Source organism: Vanellus vanellus (assembly GCF_965231255.1).
Source record: "Vanellus vanellus genome assembly, chromosome: 2".
Lineage (NCBI taxonomy): Eukaryota > Metazoa > Chordata > Aves > Charadriiformes > Charadriidae > Vanellus > Vanellus vanellus.
In genome coordinates this window covers 107,168,160-107,186,725 of record NC_138906.1, presented here as the reverse complement: position 1 = coordinate 107,186,725, position 18,566 = coordinate 107,168,160, and the positions used below count along the sequence as shown (strand labels likewise).

The window sequence follows — 18,566 nt, the reverse complement described above, 5'->3', positions numbered from 1 at the left end:
GTGCGAAGCCTGGCTGTTCCGCTTCAGTGCAGTGCCTTCCCCAGCGCATTTACGCCGTGTCTCAGCACCATGCAGAGTTAGTGCCGCTCCTTTGCTTCTAGGGTGTGAATCAGCTGTGAGCAAGCTAGCTTGGGCGTCTACGTCGTGCTTCGTTGAACTGTGTGTATTTGCCCTTTGAGCCTGTTTCAAGACAGGGATTTCAGTCCGGGACTCCCTAATCTTAGATGAACGTCCTACCCTACTTGCTATTTTTGGACTTCCTTCCCTTCTTCCCATAACATTTTTGAGAGGTCTTGCTCTCTCCTCAGGGTGAATTCTGAAACCTTAATAATGGTTAGATGTGAGAAATATTTTACACTGAACTTGTTAGACGTTTCACACCTACTCCTCGCATCCTCAAGATAGCTCACTGCATCGTGCTCTGCACATGAATTCTTTAAGTATAGATCATTTGGATTTTCCCTTTGTTCCTTGCCGAAATATAGAGCTTTCTTGCCTTCACAAACAAAGAAAAAAGAAATTCTTCAGATGTTCCTTGAATCATCCTTGAAACAGAGGAAGAAGTTTTCTCTCAGCCTCTCCAAGGAACAGTTTATCAGTCATGCTGAGTGACTTTCTCATTTATTTTATTAAAATTATAAAACTATTAAGATGGTTTTAGTACTGTACACTACAAGTATATTACCTAAAGTAAAATTACTTATCTTCTCATTTGCCACTAATGAAAAAAAAATCTTATTAAAATACAGCTATTAGAAACTTGAAAATGAAATGTGCTTAATACTGACTTTTCTTTCTCAGCCACCTTTAGACAGCTCTGTTCAAGATAAATGTAATTTTATGGATAGTTAATACAGATACACATCGATAATCTAGTTTTTCAAAACCAGTTATATGTGGTTTTGTGGTTTTTTTAGGAACTCACCAGAGAATGGCAGCTCAGGAGCATGTGCTCAGAGCTCCAGTCTGTGTTCAGGTTACACATGCATGGCACCATGAACACTTATTTTTTTCAGGGGCACAGAGGCATTGGGATGTTTAGCCAGTGAGGGTTTTTCACCAGAGATAACTGAAAATAGCACAGAGGGGCAAAAAATCACAGATAAGCGCTCACCGGTAAGGAGGCAATCCCAATGTTTTCTTGTTTTCTTTTTTTAATACAGATGTTAAGAGTGGATGCAGGAAGCAAAACCAGCAAAGCTGCAATCTATTTACATGCAAGCCATCTCTTCACACACGTTGCACTTATCACTTTGTCATTCCCTTTCTCAGTAGTTCCCTTTGCATTACCACAATAAACACAGTCATTAGTACTGCATATCTGCAGTGCCTTTTCCCCATTACAGAATCGCCCATGCTGGGGTGATCATCTTCAGGGATTCTGGCTGTAAACAAGGATTTGAGTGCTGTTACTTGATAAAGCCGTGTACTACTCTTCTAAACGTGGCCCTAGATTTCTACCCAAATACGGGTTTTGTTAATAAAAAGAAAATAAGAATGGTAGAACTTGTGCTCCTTTAGGAAAGCCATATGTGACAGGGCTTTAAAAACAGGCTTAGAGCTCAAATGGACAACAAAATAAAAGAAGGAATGATATTTTCCTGGTCTGGGGTTTTCGATGCAGGGTTATGGATGGAGACGGAAGCAGTGCTACCAAACAGCAGTCGGAGGGGAGAGAATGAACATCTTGCCTGCTGTGCATACACAGGGATTTTTCTCTTATCCCATACGCCCTGGTTCTACGCATCTGCTTTTAGGTTAAAGCGTAGGTGTGTCTGCTCAGGAGCAGCTCTTTGAAGAAGCTGTAGGTGTAGCACGTCTGTCATTAATCAGGCTGGAGATCACTCTCACAGTCATGGAAAATGAAATGAACAGTTAGTCAGCGGGTGAAAAAACAAAGAGTCGTTTTTCAAGTCTTCTTACCAGATGAACAGACACCTTTTGATGATACCAGCTTTCTTGCTTTCCTTTTTCCAATTCTTACATTAATTTATTGGACATTTGAAATCTATTATAGACAGTGACTACCACACAAAAATATGATTAGATATATACGCTTAGAAGATATGTTAAAGATTAAAAAGGTAAGGACATAAGCAGACAAAACCCATAATGAGAGTTGGAATAGCTAATAAGGCTGATCACGAAATATCAAATCACTCTAAATTATCAGTTATTTAGAACGAATTGGTTACTAAGTGTTACTTAGAGCTCTGCTACTGTTTTGACGATGTAAGAATCACTACTGATTTTCTGGTACAGGAAATTTAACAACTTCTTGCACCGTATACGTTTCCTTCAGACATATTTATAGCACTGCTGCTCTGCAGACCATCACTGCCAGAGGTTTGGAAACTTGTAAGTCCACTTTTTAGACACCAACAAAAAAAAGACACATATATTTCAAATGTAATTGGAGCACTCTCATCAAACCGTATGAAAACAATCATCACAAAAGAAATGCCTTTAAGATTTCTCTCTTCTACGCAAACGTCAAGTCCCCGGGAAACGGCTCTATAAGAAGAATTAACACTGAGCAGACTTACACAGAAAGAAAGCATTCCTCAGGCTAAGAAGTCTGTTTCCACAAAACAAACACTTCCAGTTCACAGACCCTTCTGTTAGGGAAGACTGCAATCGCGACAACTTAACTCCACGCTAAGGAGGGGAACCTGGGGAGCTACAGATCACAACGCCTCCTGGCTATTCCCACAGCAACAGTAAATACAGGAATTTTACTTTATCACTCTTTCACATGCACATAGCCACAACATAATGTCATCTTCGATTTTGTTTCTTTCTTGGCTATAGGTCAACAAAATAGCTTTTTCCCTGTCTGTCCCCGAGCAGAAACACAGGTGTCTGTTCCCTGATGCTTATCTCCCTGAATGAGGACTGACATTCCTTCTCTTCCATGCAGATGATCTAATTATTCCCACACACTGCTGAAAGACATTGCAGTTTACATGCTCTGAGCTGTGTATCGCGGTGCGCACACCGGACATCTGCTCTAGCTGACTCCTGACAGCCAGCACCAGGCTGCGGCATAGGGCAGCGCCTACGGACAACTGGCATGGCACTGAAAGTACAATCGGCATCACTTTTAAATCTTTAAAGTCAACTTCCAGCATTAAAAACACGACTGCAGTTTCTTCTAATATTTATGAGCAGCCTGTGTATACATATCTCAAAGCACAATTGAGCCCTTAATAAATTTTCAGCTTTCAGCGTGCGACGACTGTTCAGAATAAATTTACAGAAAATGCATCCTGTTAATATTTTCAACTTCCCAGTCAGAATACCATACAGTATAAACTACCATCTGTTTACAAGAACGGAGTAGCTCATAAGGTGTAGCGTGTCAGGTAAACGTTCGGAATCCTATAAGAGAAAAAACCCACAGTTTTCCTCACTTTCCTTTAAAATCTGAAAGCCTTGCAAAGACACACTTATTCAAACCTTAATTTCAAGTTAGTCATCACAGTCTTCACTCTCCAGTTCTTTATATGCTGTGAACCTCCAGTGTCTATGCAGTTGTTTCTAAGGTAACAGATCAGGATGCCTTGTGAAAAAAATGAATCAGATCTTGAATATTCAAGACATCTCCAGTTGCAGAAATGAGAAAAGGGCGGTATCATCTCAACTGAGGGTTCTCAATATCTTTTAGACCCTGGCCTGATTTACAGACAAGAAAAATATAATCCACCCTAAGGCTGCAGTGTGAGTGTACAGTGGTGTATGCAGTTTCAGGCATGTAGACTGTCAGAAATTTTTAATCAGAGCCATAATTAAGGAATTACGGAGGCTGTTCTCAACAGAGTCTCATTGCCTCATTGCAGGCTACACACACACAGAATACAGATGAAGAATGTGTTTGGTAGGATTGTGCCTTCATTCCAACTACTGCCAGCCGCACAGAAATCTCCCTGTCAGACATGTGATGCACAAACCAAAAAATACATTTAAAAAGAACAGGAACCAGCATGTGAAAATAAATGCATATACTCCTTCCTCAAGGGACCAAATATGCATTATTTCCATCAAAGAAAACAAATCGCTATCTTTCACGGGTGATTACCTCAGTCAATCATTTTTAGTGAATGGGATTATTGGGTTTTGTCGAGGGAGTTTTTGTGGTTTGTTGGTTTACTTCGTTTTTTGTTTTGTTTTGTTTTTAACTGGCTAGCTTTTTGTTTCTTTCAAAAGCTGTTATGTTTATTATCTGAGTCCAGAAATCATATAAACATATGAATGCAGGCAATGTGAACAGAGAGAATATTGACCAAAATGCCAAATAAGGCTTTTAGGAAACTTCTCTCACAGAAAATTAACTAAATTCTTTGCTTAACAATATCTGAGCTATATGTTTATGAATATGTGCATTCTGGAATATGCACAAACACACCCAGCATCTGTGATAAAATAATCATAAGGTACTTTTCAAATGCCCATCATAACAAGATCTACAAAATCAAATTCATAGAAAAGGATTAGGCTTGATAAAAACCTTCAGAGCTGTATTATTTTCCACGTTGTGTAAAGGCAAAGTGAAACATAGCGGCTTTATAGCTTGGAGATCAGACAAAAGTCACAGTCATGCAACAGGACAGGTCATGACTACTCATACTTGTCTTCCTGTCTCTGAATCCCGTGCTCTATATCTACTGGATTACAAAGTATTGCACACTATAAATGCTTGGAATAAAAACTATTCTGAATATTTACATCATTTGTTTGGGAACAACTTCAGTGACTAGTCGGCATGAAGAAAATATTAATAGTTTTGGAGATTGGTATCGTTTAACAAACCAAAAGGCAGACACACTGATTAGGGTCTTACGTTCTTGGAAAGATGTGAAGAGCATCTGGAATCGGCTGCTTCGACTGCCTTCATCTGCCCACATGCGGATTACACCGAGACCCGTCCGCAGCATTACATCATTAGCAACCGTGCTGCAAAACTTCGCTTTTAAATCCTCCACGGAGCTGCTTCCATCATAGACAGCTACAAAATTCCTTTTACATTCGTTGGAATTCTGCATCTCATAGTCCAAGAATCGCAAATAGATCTATGAAACAAAGAAACAACAAAGGTAACATGTACAGGCATTTGAGAGTGACTAAACAAACAATAAACACCTTTGCTCTGCCTTGTGGGAGAAAGACTACACAACACCACCATCAAAATAATTTTTCTGGAGCTGGTGATCTGTAGGCCACTTCCCTGGAAGGGCATGAATACGGAAACTGAGCACTGTTTTTATAATTCCTCGTATTTTGTCTTGTTTCAAAGTAGAATCTAGCAGAAGATCTAGATATTTTTGTTCTTTGCAGTAAGGTCCTTATTTCCAAATATATATTCGTCTTTGAGAAGTGCGTACAACAGTCCTTCAACTGAAGGACAGACAAGCTAGAAATTTCTTCTTTCGCTGCCTGGCACGATATTGCTTTATTACTTGCCTGACATGGAAAATAATAAGGCAAATAATTGCTGCTCCCTCCCCAGAGTCAATATGTGTCATCTTTGTGATATGACTCAGCTACACTGATTCAGGAAGTGAGAATCTGGGAGGCAGGCAGAACTCAATCATTAATCTTTTTATGTTTCCTCAAGCAATTTGGCCACTATCTCAGCTTTTCTAAACAAAGCCTTATGGTATATATCTACATAATTTAACAGGGTTGAAATCAAGTGTATTTCGTGGAAACTGCTAGAAATCTAGAAAGTTTTTTTAGGAAATGTGTCTTGCATACAAGCTAAGTTGTCGAGTAAATGTAATAGATGTCTTGCCCTTTGCAAAGAACTCTTTAAATCTACCTAAAAAGAAGCAGGGGTGAGGAGAAAATGCTATTATTTGATATTCAATTCTATATGGATTTTAATAGGGAAAACCACTCATTTTAAAAGCAATTGCTCATGCAAGCATCAAGTATTCCAGTAACAGAGAAGCTACGTAATATTTTAAATGAATATGTGATACATAGTCAAACTGCCAAGCATACCCAGAAGACTTCAGGAGAATGACACAAAAAGGTGAAGTATGGCAGAAATAGCATAAAAAGCCAGTAAACATACCCAGCATCCAGGTATATGCATCTTCACTTGAAAAACTAACCAAAAAGAAACTCCACTGTATTAGACATCAGATATACTTCTTTACAAACACTCTTATTAACTTCAGGTAGTTTTTTACATGCTCAGAACAATTGCTAAAAAAGCTTCTCTGGATTTGCACAAAGTATACAAACATAGCATATCCTAGGAGCAACAGGACTCATCACTTCACATCATTAATATATTAAAGCTGTTATGGTTTGAGAATTATGTGCTATTATCAGCCTGCCACTTTTAAATAATAGCTCAGATTTTTAAATGAGCCTTTTCAGATAGCGTATTATAGTACATTTTCATTCCTTGTTGTGCTTTGCAGTTGGTCCCTTTGAAAGGAATATTTGTAAAACTATTTTTACTAGCATATGAAATTTGGTATAATACGTTTCATTTTGCTTGCCTAACCTTTTTCTAGTATGTTGTTTCTTACGGTAATCCTTAATTGTCTTCCAATGTTCCCATCCTCCAGAAGAACTCAGAGGAATATCTTTCAATTAAATTGCAGTTAAGTGAATTCTACTTTCCCCATATATCCTGTTTTTTAAATACTATAAATTAAGGAAGCTGCTTATACTGATCTCTGAAAAAATGGAACAGTTAACAGCAATACGCAAAGGAATATTCAGATAGCAAAATCTTATATCAAGAAATAATTTTTATAGTTTTTCACTTCATTTACTGGTTGCTCTACCCCTGCAGTGGAGTGAAAAATTACGGGAGTTCAGTCATCCAGCATTGCTGAAATTTTCTGGCAGTATCACCCACTTTTTATAAATGCGTTGTCTTGACATGTGTCGCCATTTCCTCTCTTACTGGGGGACATGCAGTTTCCATTCCTGTTAAAACAGGTTGCCTACTTCCTTGGCAAAGTCATATTTAAAGCTTGGTTTAGATTCTGAAGATTTGTTGAGTGCAGAAAATGCATTTCTGAAGTTCCTCTGCACTGGTTACATCCCTCTACAAGTCTCTCATTCTCTGCTCTCTTCCTCCCTTCCCTAGGTGCTCAGGCACCTGACCCTTTACTCCTTCTTGTGCTCCAAATCCTTGTTCTTGGTGTTCTCCAGCTATTTGGACCATTTCTGTCTTGCTGATGCCTGACTACTTTAGCCCCTCAGGTAAAGCTCATCTTCAGTGTGGCTGGCTCCTGCTTTTCTCTGTTTATATAGCATTAGCCACTGCCATAGCCACCGAGCAGATGGATGACCTTCGCCATCAGCTACTTCCTGGAAATTATTACATCTGTGTAATGAAAGTGTGTGAAAATGTGCAGAAATTAACTGGAACCAAGCAAAAATGAGCAGCAGAAGGCCAGTGAGAGAACTGCAGACAGGGATTTCGGACCACTCAGTGACTTGAATGCAACCATGCAGAACTGGGGTGGGCAACGTGAGATCAGCTCTTAGTCCTCACTCCTGTGGTTTGAGAAGATCCTCTTGTGGCTTTTGGGGTCCAGCTGGCACAGGCACACTATTGTCCTGCCAGAGCAAGATTATGAGGGAGGGATGAATGGGAAGAGGCAGAGCCATGGTACACACCCCCAGCAACTGGCATAGTTGGGACACACTGGAGAGCTGCTTCCTGTCTCCTAGACACCAATTGCTCCTGCTCAAACAGGCACTGTTAAACCCTGGCACCCAGCCTCTCCTGTGAAGCTGCTGGGATAGTCCATAGTCCATCTCTGCTTTACGTTTCACTTAGAACAAGGAGTTAAATGTGCGCCTTGCTTTTCTTTCCTCCACTAACAGGAGCTGCCGGCTTCAGACGGGTGCTTCAGTGCTTGCCAACTTTGGCACAGGTAATGCAATAAAACCCTTCTGCAATACTGTATACACATCTGTTTTCCAGGAAGTAAATGTCTCATAAGAACACACTGAAGGCTTCCAACATGTTATTGTCCTGAATAATTATTTTAATGCAATATATGCCTATCACACGTATACCATGTCTATTTTCTAATATACCATATATAGATATGATAGACCATGCAGATATAATGCAATGAACATATATCATATTTTTGTGTTACCGCATTCTTCAGGAAAGCTCTTACTTACTCCAGAAAAAAATACCTTGGTCTGACTGCAGAACAATAGTAAAATTATACTTCACCTAATGGGGGAAGGACCTATTATGCTTGTTAACTTCTTTATTTCTATCCCGCTGTCATATATATATACACATATGTATGTGTGTATACATATATATAAGCACACATATATCTTGTATCTGGTATCCCATCTCAGGATTGAGATGTAATTTATATCAGCTTTCATTCTTACAAGAAATGTGGGCTAATCCTCACTGTGGTTATAAAATATCAGCTCTCACAGCAATTTCCAGCATTCATCAATTATTCCTGATCCGTTCAAACAGATTGTTCATATGAAAGTACAGCCAAAGTCTTATTTCTATGGGCTTATCATTTGACATTCGCCAGTTTCTGGTGGCACACTAGCCTTATTAAATAGTAAAATATTTCTTAGAGTAGCAGTTGTAAATGTTGAGAAGGGATCAAGAGAACAATAACTTAGCATTTCACTTCGAGTCTTTCAGTGAAGAAGCCAACATTTCCAGTTTTTCCCTAGCCTGAATTCTGCTGTCAGTCATACCAGTTCATTTCTCTCTGTGATAAATTCAGCTAAGATCATAACATATATAGCTTGATAGGTCCTGGAACCACTGGAAAGAAATATTTGGCTTTAAAACCTATATCCATCCTTCAGAAGAAAGATGGCACCTTCTCCAATGGCTTGGAGTTTCATAAATTAAAGAAAATAAATTTCTGATATTCTGCTGTGAGTTGGAGTTTCATTCTCATAGCCTCCCTTGGACACAACTATTCCCAGAACTTTATATAAAGTAATGAGAACTTCATCCAAAGCTCACTGAATCTAGCGGGTACCTTTCCATTTACGTAAGTTTATTTGGATCAGACCTATGGATTAAGACTGCAGTGCATTTTTAAAAACTGGGAACTGATTACACAAACTGACAACGTGATACTGGATCAGATTTTATTTTAAAGAGCTGGAATAATTTAATTGCATCTGCACGCCTCTGCCAATTTTTATGGTTTTATTACTATATATTTGCCATTGTTCCTGTCACTGGCTGTAAGACCCACACTGGCAGAAAAAATGACTAATAAATTGACTTCCCTAGGGAAAGAATAAAACTGATTATATGACAAACTGTTATCTAATGCAAAATGTTCCTGATACATAGTTTTCTGAAATCAGTGGCAATGTTCTGATTACTTTCACTTCTATGTGGATCTCACTAAAAGAAATTATGCAGAAAGTGAGAGAAAAAATATCAATATTTCTGGTTATTTAATTTACTGAGATCTTAGGCATTACTTCTACCAGCATTGGGCAAGAAACTTTGCTCCCCTAAAAGAAAACAAATGAACAAAAAAGAGGTCACAAGCTCAAATGCCACCATCTGCCTTCATTAAGCCTTTTTTCATCGATGCCAATGGGAGCTTTTAGAAAGATAACACTTCTGTAGGTGCTGACACATTATATTAACATAATCAGGACATTCTTGTTGAACAGAACATCTTATTTGGAATAAGCAGCATAACTGCCCTATCTTCTTCTTTCACATTTCTGTTGTAAAGTTTTAATAAGACGCTTTGCTCAAATCATCAGTTTCACGTTGCTTAGAAGAACAGGCTTCTAGTGCACAAGTATCAGCTTTTACTGAGTTTCAAGATGTCACTGCAAATGCCAACACCATTAGCAAGGAAACCGGTAAAGCCTCACTGCAACTGTGGCATATGTAATTTACACTCGGTCATGTTATATTTTAAATACTTGTCCTGTCACCTTTAAGGTTTGTATTGTTATCATAGTAATGAAAAAGGAAATGCTGGATAAGTTTTACTATTTTTTTATTTAAATTTGAAAACAACAGAAACCTCTGCATATATTAGAAAAAAAAAAAAGATTGGTTGTAAACTATGAATAATATATCACCTCAGTAAAATGGTCAGATTATAATCTCTCCATAGTCAATCACTTTTGATGAGTTCTGCTTTTTAATCAATCAGTGAAGGTTAGGGCTGACAACATGATTGATCAGGCCAGTCAGGAAAAGCTTCAAACCATATCCCAGAATATCAGACTTAATATATGTGCACAGACATTCAGTCCTTTATAATGCATCAATGCAAAACAAACCAAACCAAACAAACAAAAAGCCATCGTTCAACTGCCAAAAGTAATTTAGATGCAAGACAAAAATCTCCTCTTCATCAGGGTCTAATGTCCAGGTTTTGCGTATTCGGCTTCTAGGTTCGGTCAATTCTCTTGTTAGCACAGGACTGGGTTAAATAGTCCTATGTCCTTCCCCATTGTTCAGTGATCACTTATGGTTTTTGCTTTGTTCTGCATCTTGTTCAGCTGTATATGATTAACAAAGGACTTTCAAGATGATACCTCCAGTATTTAGGCCTGGGAAACCCATTTTTTTAAAACAGATTGTACAACACTAATTAATCTCCTTCAGGCAAAAAGATGACAAGAATACCAGCCTAAAAAACATATTAATAAAAATGCTGAATTTGTCTTCTAAAATAGCATGTAGTGTTGCTTGGATCCTAAACTATTTTTTTTTTTTTTTTAAATCATCATTACTTCAGCCTGAAAGTGTTAACAGTACATATTCTGTTTGGTTTTTTTGTTTGTTTGTTTGGTTTTTTTTGACATTTTTATGTCTGCTGTTAACAGTCCAGGACCATGCTGTGCAAACAGAGAACTCCATACCTCATATTTTCCTCTCTGCTGGGGTTTGGAGAATACTGTCTCTCGAAGGTGACAACCTTATATGGTACTTCTTCTAACGCTCTGTGATTCACAACCAGGCTCAGACATCAAAATACCATTTTCCTGGACAAGTGAAGCTTTTCAGATTTCTTTGCTTTGTCCTATTTGTTTCTTCAGACTTCTGCAAGTCCCTAGTAACTGACATTTATTCTAACTGTCAAGTCATCCTCATTTTTCTCTCGTACAGTGGCAAAATGCTTGCAAGTGACAACCTTTACAGCTCCTTGGTGGTGTTCTGCTTTTTAACACTGAAACATGTAGATCACATCCTGATTCTGCTGTTCTCTTTGGTATATGTTTTGTTACTTTCATCAGTAGGTTTTTTAATTGCATTTCCTAACAATTATTTGGTTTGAGGGTGCTGAGGTTGGTTATATTTCTATATCTGAATGGAATAAATTCATGCTAACTCAAAAGTGTTTTTTTTTTGGTCAATACTACTCTGGCATGTGTATTACCATGCCTGCTAGAAGAGGTTCTACATACACAATTCTACAAACGCGCTTGTCTTGCATCTTCATCTAACAAACCTGTTTCAAAGAAGGTATTTTAATAGTTTAACATAGATAAACAATATTTTCTACTTGTTTAAACATAATTCATTCACCTTGTTCCGGGGATGCCATATAAATATGTTGGGCTTTTTTTCATTCATAATATTGTTTGCATTGTCTGTATGTGAGCAAGTTTCAGAGCTTCTTCAGAGATGGATCTCATTTGAAGCCTGTAAAAGTGTCTCTGACTGATAGGTTTTTCAGTCTCTAAATTTCATTTTTCTGTAGCATTTCAGGAAACAGCATTCAAAAGCTTCAAAACTTTTAAATTTTAGCGCACTACTTAAAGCTTCTCTTCTATATCTGATTAGGAAGCCTCCAAAAATTAGGGATATGCTAGTCTGCTAGTGCTGACAGCTTAAATGGTTTTTCATGCAGGTCTCATGCAAGAGCACAAGTTTTCACTTCACATGTGAGAACAGAAAATGTTTTGTTTTAGACAGATTGGTATATACAGACTTGTAGCTCTGCAATTTGCTTCACCACGTGTTTCTTCCTAACTGTCTAGGAAATGTGTGTGCAACAACAGCCCATTCTTTCTCCAGACTACATTCAATCGGAAAGTCAAACACCTGGAATCAAAAGCATCAACTCTCTGTACAGGTATGTGGATACAAGGTCCACCATGAAAACAGGGATAGGTGATTTAGAGCTTCTACCAGGTAGCAGTACCTATCTTTTTTAAATATGCCAGTGTCATGGTCCCATTTGGGCTTTTGGCCCATGCTCACCCTCAGGCCTCACTGCCCCGGCCTTGCCTCACCGAGCTGCCACCCCAGCTCAAGCTATGGCTGGCCCCATTGCCACGGGTGAGCCCAGCCACCACTGTGCCCAGGCCACCATGGCTAGGCCTGCCCAGCTCTCCTTGTCAGCCATGTCCTGGCCCTGTGGCCACCCTTGCCCTGCTCCCACCCCGTGTGCTGCGCATCCACCTCTCACTGCTCCCCACAGCTCTGCTTGAAACAAATGTCACCACTTATAGATAGATCAGGTTTAAGGATACTGCAAAAATATCTCAAAACTAGATACTTGTTAATTAATTCTTTCAGTTTCTTAAGCCTTTTATTAAGTCTTGCATCCTATAACCTGTGAAGATATCTTCTTTGCCCAGAAATGTGCTCAGGTGGGGTGGAGAATTAGGCATCACTTTGCCTAACTAGCCTGCGACTTCATTTTATTTCTTGTGATGTGTCTAGACTATTTGCCCAGTCTAAATGTACTTCTTGCTCATTCCTCCTAAATAGATAACTTCCACTAGACTGGGTTTAAATTAAAGCTTCCCTATCTGTAGTTTGGATGCTCTTTCCTGAGCTGACCAGAGCTTCTGATTATAAGCACTGCTTACTGTTTTTTCCCAGCATCAGAACATCATCTTTGTAAAGGTTTTATTATTTTCACCATCAAATTCTGCTCTTTTTTTTTTTTTCTCTATAGAACATCTCAAGGAATGAGAATGATACAATCATACCTTGCTGGGAAAGTTACCCACCAAAGGGAGCACTACCTGAGCACAAACATGCTATGTCTTCCTGGAGGGCATTGTGAAACTCTGCTGACACATACAATACAGAAAAATACTTGTCTTCAATACTATCCTCTAATATTTCACCCGTAACAGACAGTGAGAAAATACAATCATTCTTTTAATTTTCTTATTTTCTATTCATAGATAGAGGATTCTTTGCTTATCAACTGCTGTAGCCTATGATATCTCTGAAATTTTTCAAATCCCAGTGCAATAATCTTATCCACTTCTCCTTTGGGCTTTGTTCAACAGTGAAGAATTTTGGGATGGGGAGGTTCCTCCAGGTCCTTACTGTTTTGGGTGGGTTGGCACATTTGGTCAGCAGCTCTTTTCATTTTCCCTTTTTGCTCTCTACTGATTGAGGTCTGCTTCTATAGGAAGTGCAGAACCCCCGGTATTTCTGAACTCCAGATTCACAACTATCTTACTCAGCAGGAACTGACTTCGAATGATTTCAAGAAACACACACTTTGCAACCAGTCACTGTCAAATACAAGGCTCCAGGTCTGTGTATAGATTTAAATTGTGTTTAAGCTGCCTTCAGCTGTCTTCTGCACTTCCAGAAAGTTTCAGTTCTTCACGCATTTTCAACATTTTACTTTTGGTTCTATAAGGCAAACAGGGATGGCTCTATTTCAAGTGCGTGCAAGACATTTGCTGTTCTCTGTCCCATTCCAGCTTGCTGAGGATAGCAGCAATGCTACACCCAGACTGTCAGTTTGAAACTCAGGCTTAGAGATCTCAGGTTCATACTCCCTGACTGATCTCATTGCTCATATGTTGAGCTCAGACTTGGCTTGAATCTGGAATTGCAAACCAAGGAAAGGACTTGCATCTTGCTTCTGCAGACAGTTTAGATTGGATGAGCTTAAGCCAAATGAAATTGCAAGCAGCCCACATTCTGGCACAGTTTAATTAAGAGACTAAAGATCTAAAGATCCAACCCAAACTCTGTCTGAGAAACTCTGGCCTTTTAGGCATAGTTCCCAGTAACAAACTGTGCAGCCCAGAGTACAGGAACATGTGGATTTAAAGACGTCTGCTGAGTTCTTACTGTTCTTAGTAGGAGAGCCTGTTTTCATAGGTGTAAGTTGCCATAAATTAGAATGATGTCACTGAATTATTGCACTGAGTATGTCATTAGTTCAAGGTTAGATATGCACAAAGGAAGCTGACTGTAAAATATGGACAATAGAATCCAGTTCAATTGAATCAGGCCCATAAACAATCTTACCATAAATCTTACTTCAAAAAAGGTTTTCTAAAATTTTATCCAATAAATCCTTCCTTGATATACGAAAATTCTGCAAGATGGGAGTAGCAAGATTCTTCAAGAGATGATACAGCCCACCCCTCTGCTTAAAAGTAGGATTAGTAATGTTTCTCTTATTTTTTATAGGTTGTTACCCAACCTGCACTTTAAGATTGCTGGCAATGCTGGCTGAACAAATTTCCTTAACCAGTCATTCATAATCCCCTCCCTGGAGTTTAAAGTTTTTTTTCCCTAGTATCTAACCTGAATCTTTCTTTCAGAGTCCAGGACCATGACTTATCCTATAGACGTGGACATCAGAGCATTTCTTCCTCATGTAAAAGCCTTTTATTATCTGTTATCAGGCCCCTTCACAAAATATTCTAGATAACATTAAATAACTTCCAGTCTTTCCTCAGGTTTTCTAGAACTCTCTCATTGCTCTCCCTTCCAGATGTTCTTTAGCTGGTATACACTTTTTGAAATGCAACCCAACTAAATGCAGGTATAGAATTTCATGAAGAACTAAACAATCTTTAATGCTCTATTAATAGTAGTAGTGTGACACTCTTCTGTTACGCAGTGTGTTTATGGTTATGAAGCTACACAATTTGTATTTTTACATCAGGACTGAAGTGTGGATAAAGCCTACAGGTAAATAAATATGGGATTTCTAGCAGGACTTTGAATCATGTAGAACTTTAGAGTTAGATCCAGGGAGAATATCACAATGTTATCTACCAACTAAGCATAAACTGAAATTAAGACTACAGGACAACTTTATCAGCTTATTTAGTTGTGCTGATTCTAATAAGCACAATTCTAATTTTGTGTTTACCTGTTTTCTTTCTACTAATACCTAAGTATATAACATATGCAATAATCATTCATCAGTCTGGTCATTTTACATCTATAGCTACTTACTGTAGCAAAGCGGGAAGCTCATCTACTTAATTGAAAACTTCTATGAATATTAAATTTATCCAAAAGTAAAAAAAAATAAAAATAAAAATAAGTAAAGTATATTCTGGAAATAATTTATCCGTAGTCTGTTCGAGCCAAGCATCCAACTCCTCTCCTAAACTTTCATAACAGAAAAATGCTGATACTAATGACGACTTCTCTTCTGGAAACTCTTCCCCCTGCTTATTCAATACCAAATGCTGGAACACTTAGATATATTCAGTACAGCCTGCTATGAGATTTACAAAAAAAAATCTGATCTGTTTAAAGATAGCAGACATTAGTAGATATATACATTCTACCTTGTAAAACCTTTCCTGTCCAATAAAAGAGAGCTACAAAAACTATAATGTGGAGTTGTCTTTAACCCAGTGAGTGAAAATAGGTGGGAGGCACAAAGCTGTTCCAGTTGCAAAGAGAGGAGAAATGGTAGTGTAGCCAGCAAAATTTAATCCATATAATAACTGATAAGCCATAGCTAAGAGAGGAATTCAAACAGAATACAAGAAAAGAATGTTAAATTCACTGCAGCCCTCTCCCATTTGTTACAGAAGCATGGCTTGCTGACTGTGGTGGGAAAGAAATGAGAAGACTACCTCTGTTTGTCTGTGACTCTAAACCAAAGGAACTAAAGGTCTCGTACAAAGGAACATGAATTTACTTTGGCTCCATTTTCACAGCTCCCAGATGAGAAACAATGATGACCTTAGGGAGCCAGCAGTATTCCCTTACTATTCTCTATACTAGTTATTTGAAATATAGTGAAAATTGAAGTGATAAGTTTTCCTCCCACTTAAGAAAACACATTGATTCTTTAAAAATATGAGAAAAATTAAAGATGAATTTAAGAAAATTACTTATGGCACAAAAAGCACATTAATGCTGCCCACATCATTATTTATAGAGAAAGAAGGTTATTTTGGCTCAGGTGACAAATTACCCTTCCACAGCAGAAGGAAAAAAATAGTTTACAAGTTCAAGCTGTAAAGTTATTAAACAAGATCTGACTGTACTAAGAAATGCACAACATATTAGAAAAGTCAATTTCTTAAATTAAATGGCAAATCAGCAACTGGATGAAGGACTGACCTTGGATCGGGGTGGTGCTCGGATGTACCATTTACAGTCTACTGCTTCAGTTTCAGAAGCTTTTCCTTCTTTGACAATTTGTACAGATTCCACAATTCCTTCAGGTCCTCCCATCTCAAACTCACAAACTGAATAACAAAATACCAGAAAAAATGAAACCTGAACAGCAAACAAAAATATTTTCTACAGCAGAGTGCAAAGGCCTCGAAGTTTTAAAAAACCCCAACATACCAACCTGGCAATGGTTTCAAAACGCCAAGGTCCTTAAAATCCGGATCTTAAAAATTGAGAAAGACAAAATTAGTTTTGTTCAATATCTTGGCTATAATGTCAATGTGCTAAAATTTGATAATGCACTTCAGTGATATGATTATACATATATTTATTGGAAATGAGAAATGTGTCAAAATTATGGCAAGAAAATAATTATTAATGCATAAATTATTAATATTCTCATACCAAATCTTTTTTTTTTCTGTTATGAAATCCTGCTTTTCTGTCTCTTTTTCAGAAGAGTGAGTTCAAAAATATTTCTGCAGACACTAGCGAGCAAGAACATCACACAGCGAACCACATGATATTTTAATACATCAGTCTAATGAAAGAGGATATATTTACAGATCCATTCAGAATCCTTTTGCCTATTTTGCATTTTGCAGTATGATTATAACACTCAAGTTAACTAGAAGAATCTAAACTTCATTCTGTGTTTATGAATACTCTGCCATCCCTACTGACAAAGAGGAGACACTTTCTTTGTCAGAAACATCCATTTGGTCTTCCTGGAATAAATACCATAAGAATTTACAAAGGAATTAATTGTGCTAACAAGGTAATAAGTCTAACACGTGTTATTTTGAATCAGATAAACATGATTATATTTACTGCCTGATACGTTTTGTATCATGCTTTTATAGCCAGATATAACACATAGATGAAATGAGTTTGGTCTTAGACCTATGCTTTAATAGACAGCTATCCATTGACAAATCATAATTTCACAAAATTCGGCCCAAGGTGAAGATACTGTCCAAAACCAGAAATGTGAAAGAGGCTAAAGTATTCCAAGAGAAGATGATGTCTCCAGGATAGACTGGTCTTGTCTGGGAGATTTTTATCACTTGCATTGCTTTTCTACCTAAAATGAATATTCTGCACTGCTTTTCTGATTTTCAGGAGTTAAAAAAAAACAACAACCCAATACCAAAAAAAAACACCAAGAAAGAAATCCATTGGCCTTTTCTGAAAAGTTGATAGTATCTGGTTTCTTTTCTGAAAAGTTGACAGTATCTGGTTTTCTGAAAATAATGATAATAGCTTATATACAAACACTCTTCATTACGCTTCTCTTGAGACACATACATAGCGCCCAGGCCTCAAAAGGATTGCACAAGAGGAAAACTAAGGTAGAGCTTGAGCCATACAGTCTATTCATGGAACGGATCTTATTATTTCAGGATTGGGTCAGTGTAGAAAAATCTATAAATAAAGCAACGAAGAGAAAGTTTGGAAGTAGGAAATACATCAAATAAAAAAAAACCAGAACCAATACAGCACCAAAACTGCTGTTGCCCTCTAGCCGTAATTGAGTCAGGACAGCAAGAATCATAACCAAATAATATCCTGAAAAATGCTCTATAAGCAAGATCAACCATTTTAACCTGAACAGTGAGAATGTGTTGACTTCAAAAATCGGAGTTGTAAAATCCATTTTTTTAAACTGTCCCTCTGTAACCAGGCTGCTGTTGTTCTTCTCAGTTATCTTTTACAGTTGCACAATATAAATAGTGAGTAAATACCCATGAACTTAAGGGACTGCAAATATAATTGAGTAGGCGATTAGCATTAATTGTTAAGCAGTTTTATAGATCGGTAGATACATATGATAACCAACAACACTAAATATAATTAAATATTTCAGTTAATGTACTCAGATGTTGATATCCAGTGCTGAAAGCAAGATACTTGGGGAAGCCTACTTTGACTACTGGTTCAAATTAACATCCAAACCCTGTCTAGTGTAACCATTACATTTCTTCCTTTTGCTGAGTTTGCAAGGATCACTCTGAGCTACTGAGAACACTCCACCACAAAGCACAGAGGAGGAAAGAAGGAGAAAAAGGTCCAGACAGGATTTCTCCCATATGAAGGAGTTTTCATATAAAGGAGTGCTAGTAGAAAGAATCCAGGCTGAAGTGTAATGTAGACCATGCAATTTGACCCACAAAACAATTCTGAAAGT

The 18,566-nt window shown here is 37.8% G+C and overlaps 1 protein-coding gene across 3 annotated transcripts in view; it reads right to left on the bottom strand.

Moving 5' to 3' along the window:
- The window catches only part of NETO1 (neuropilin and tolloid like 1), a gene marked incomplete at its 3' end in the record, with an annotated part of 67,765 nt that overhangs the window by 11,234 nt on the left and 37,965 nt on the right, over nt 1–18,566 (bottom strand). For 2 of the 3 annotated variants that reach the window (XM_082479830.1, XM_082479831.1), the window contains exons 5-7: nt 16,560–16,601; nt 16,325–16,452; nt 4,841–5,069 (exon numbers count right to left, since the gene is read on the bottom strand). In XM_082479830.1, the coding sequence (XP_082335956.1) occupies nt 4,841–5,069; nt 16,325–16,452; nt 16,560–16,601 (399 nt within the window). Of the gene's footprint in view, nt 1–4,840; nt 5,070–16,324; nt 16,475–16,551; nt 16,602–18,566 lie in introns of all 3 variants that reach the window. The other variant, XM_082479829.1, reaches the window with a different exon arrangement.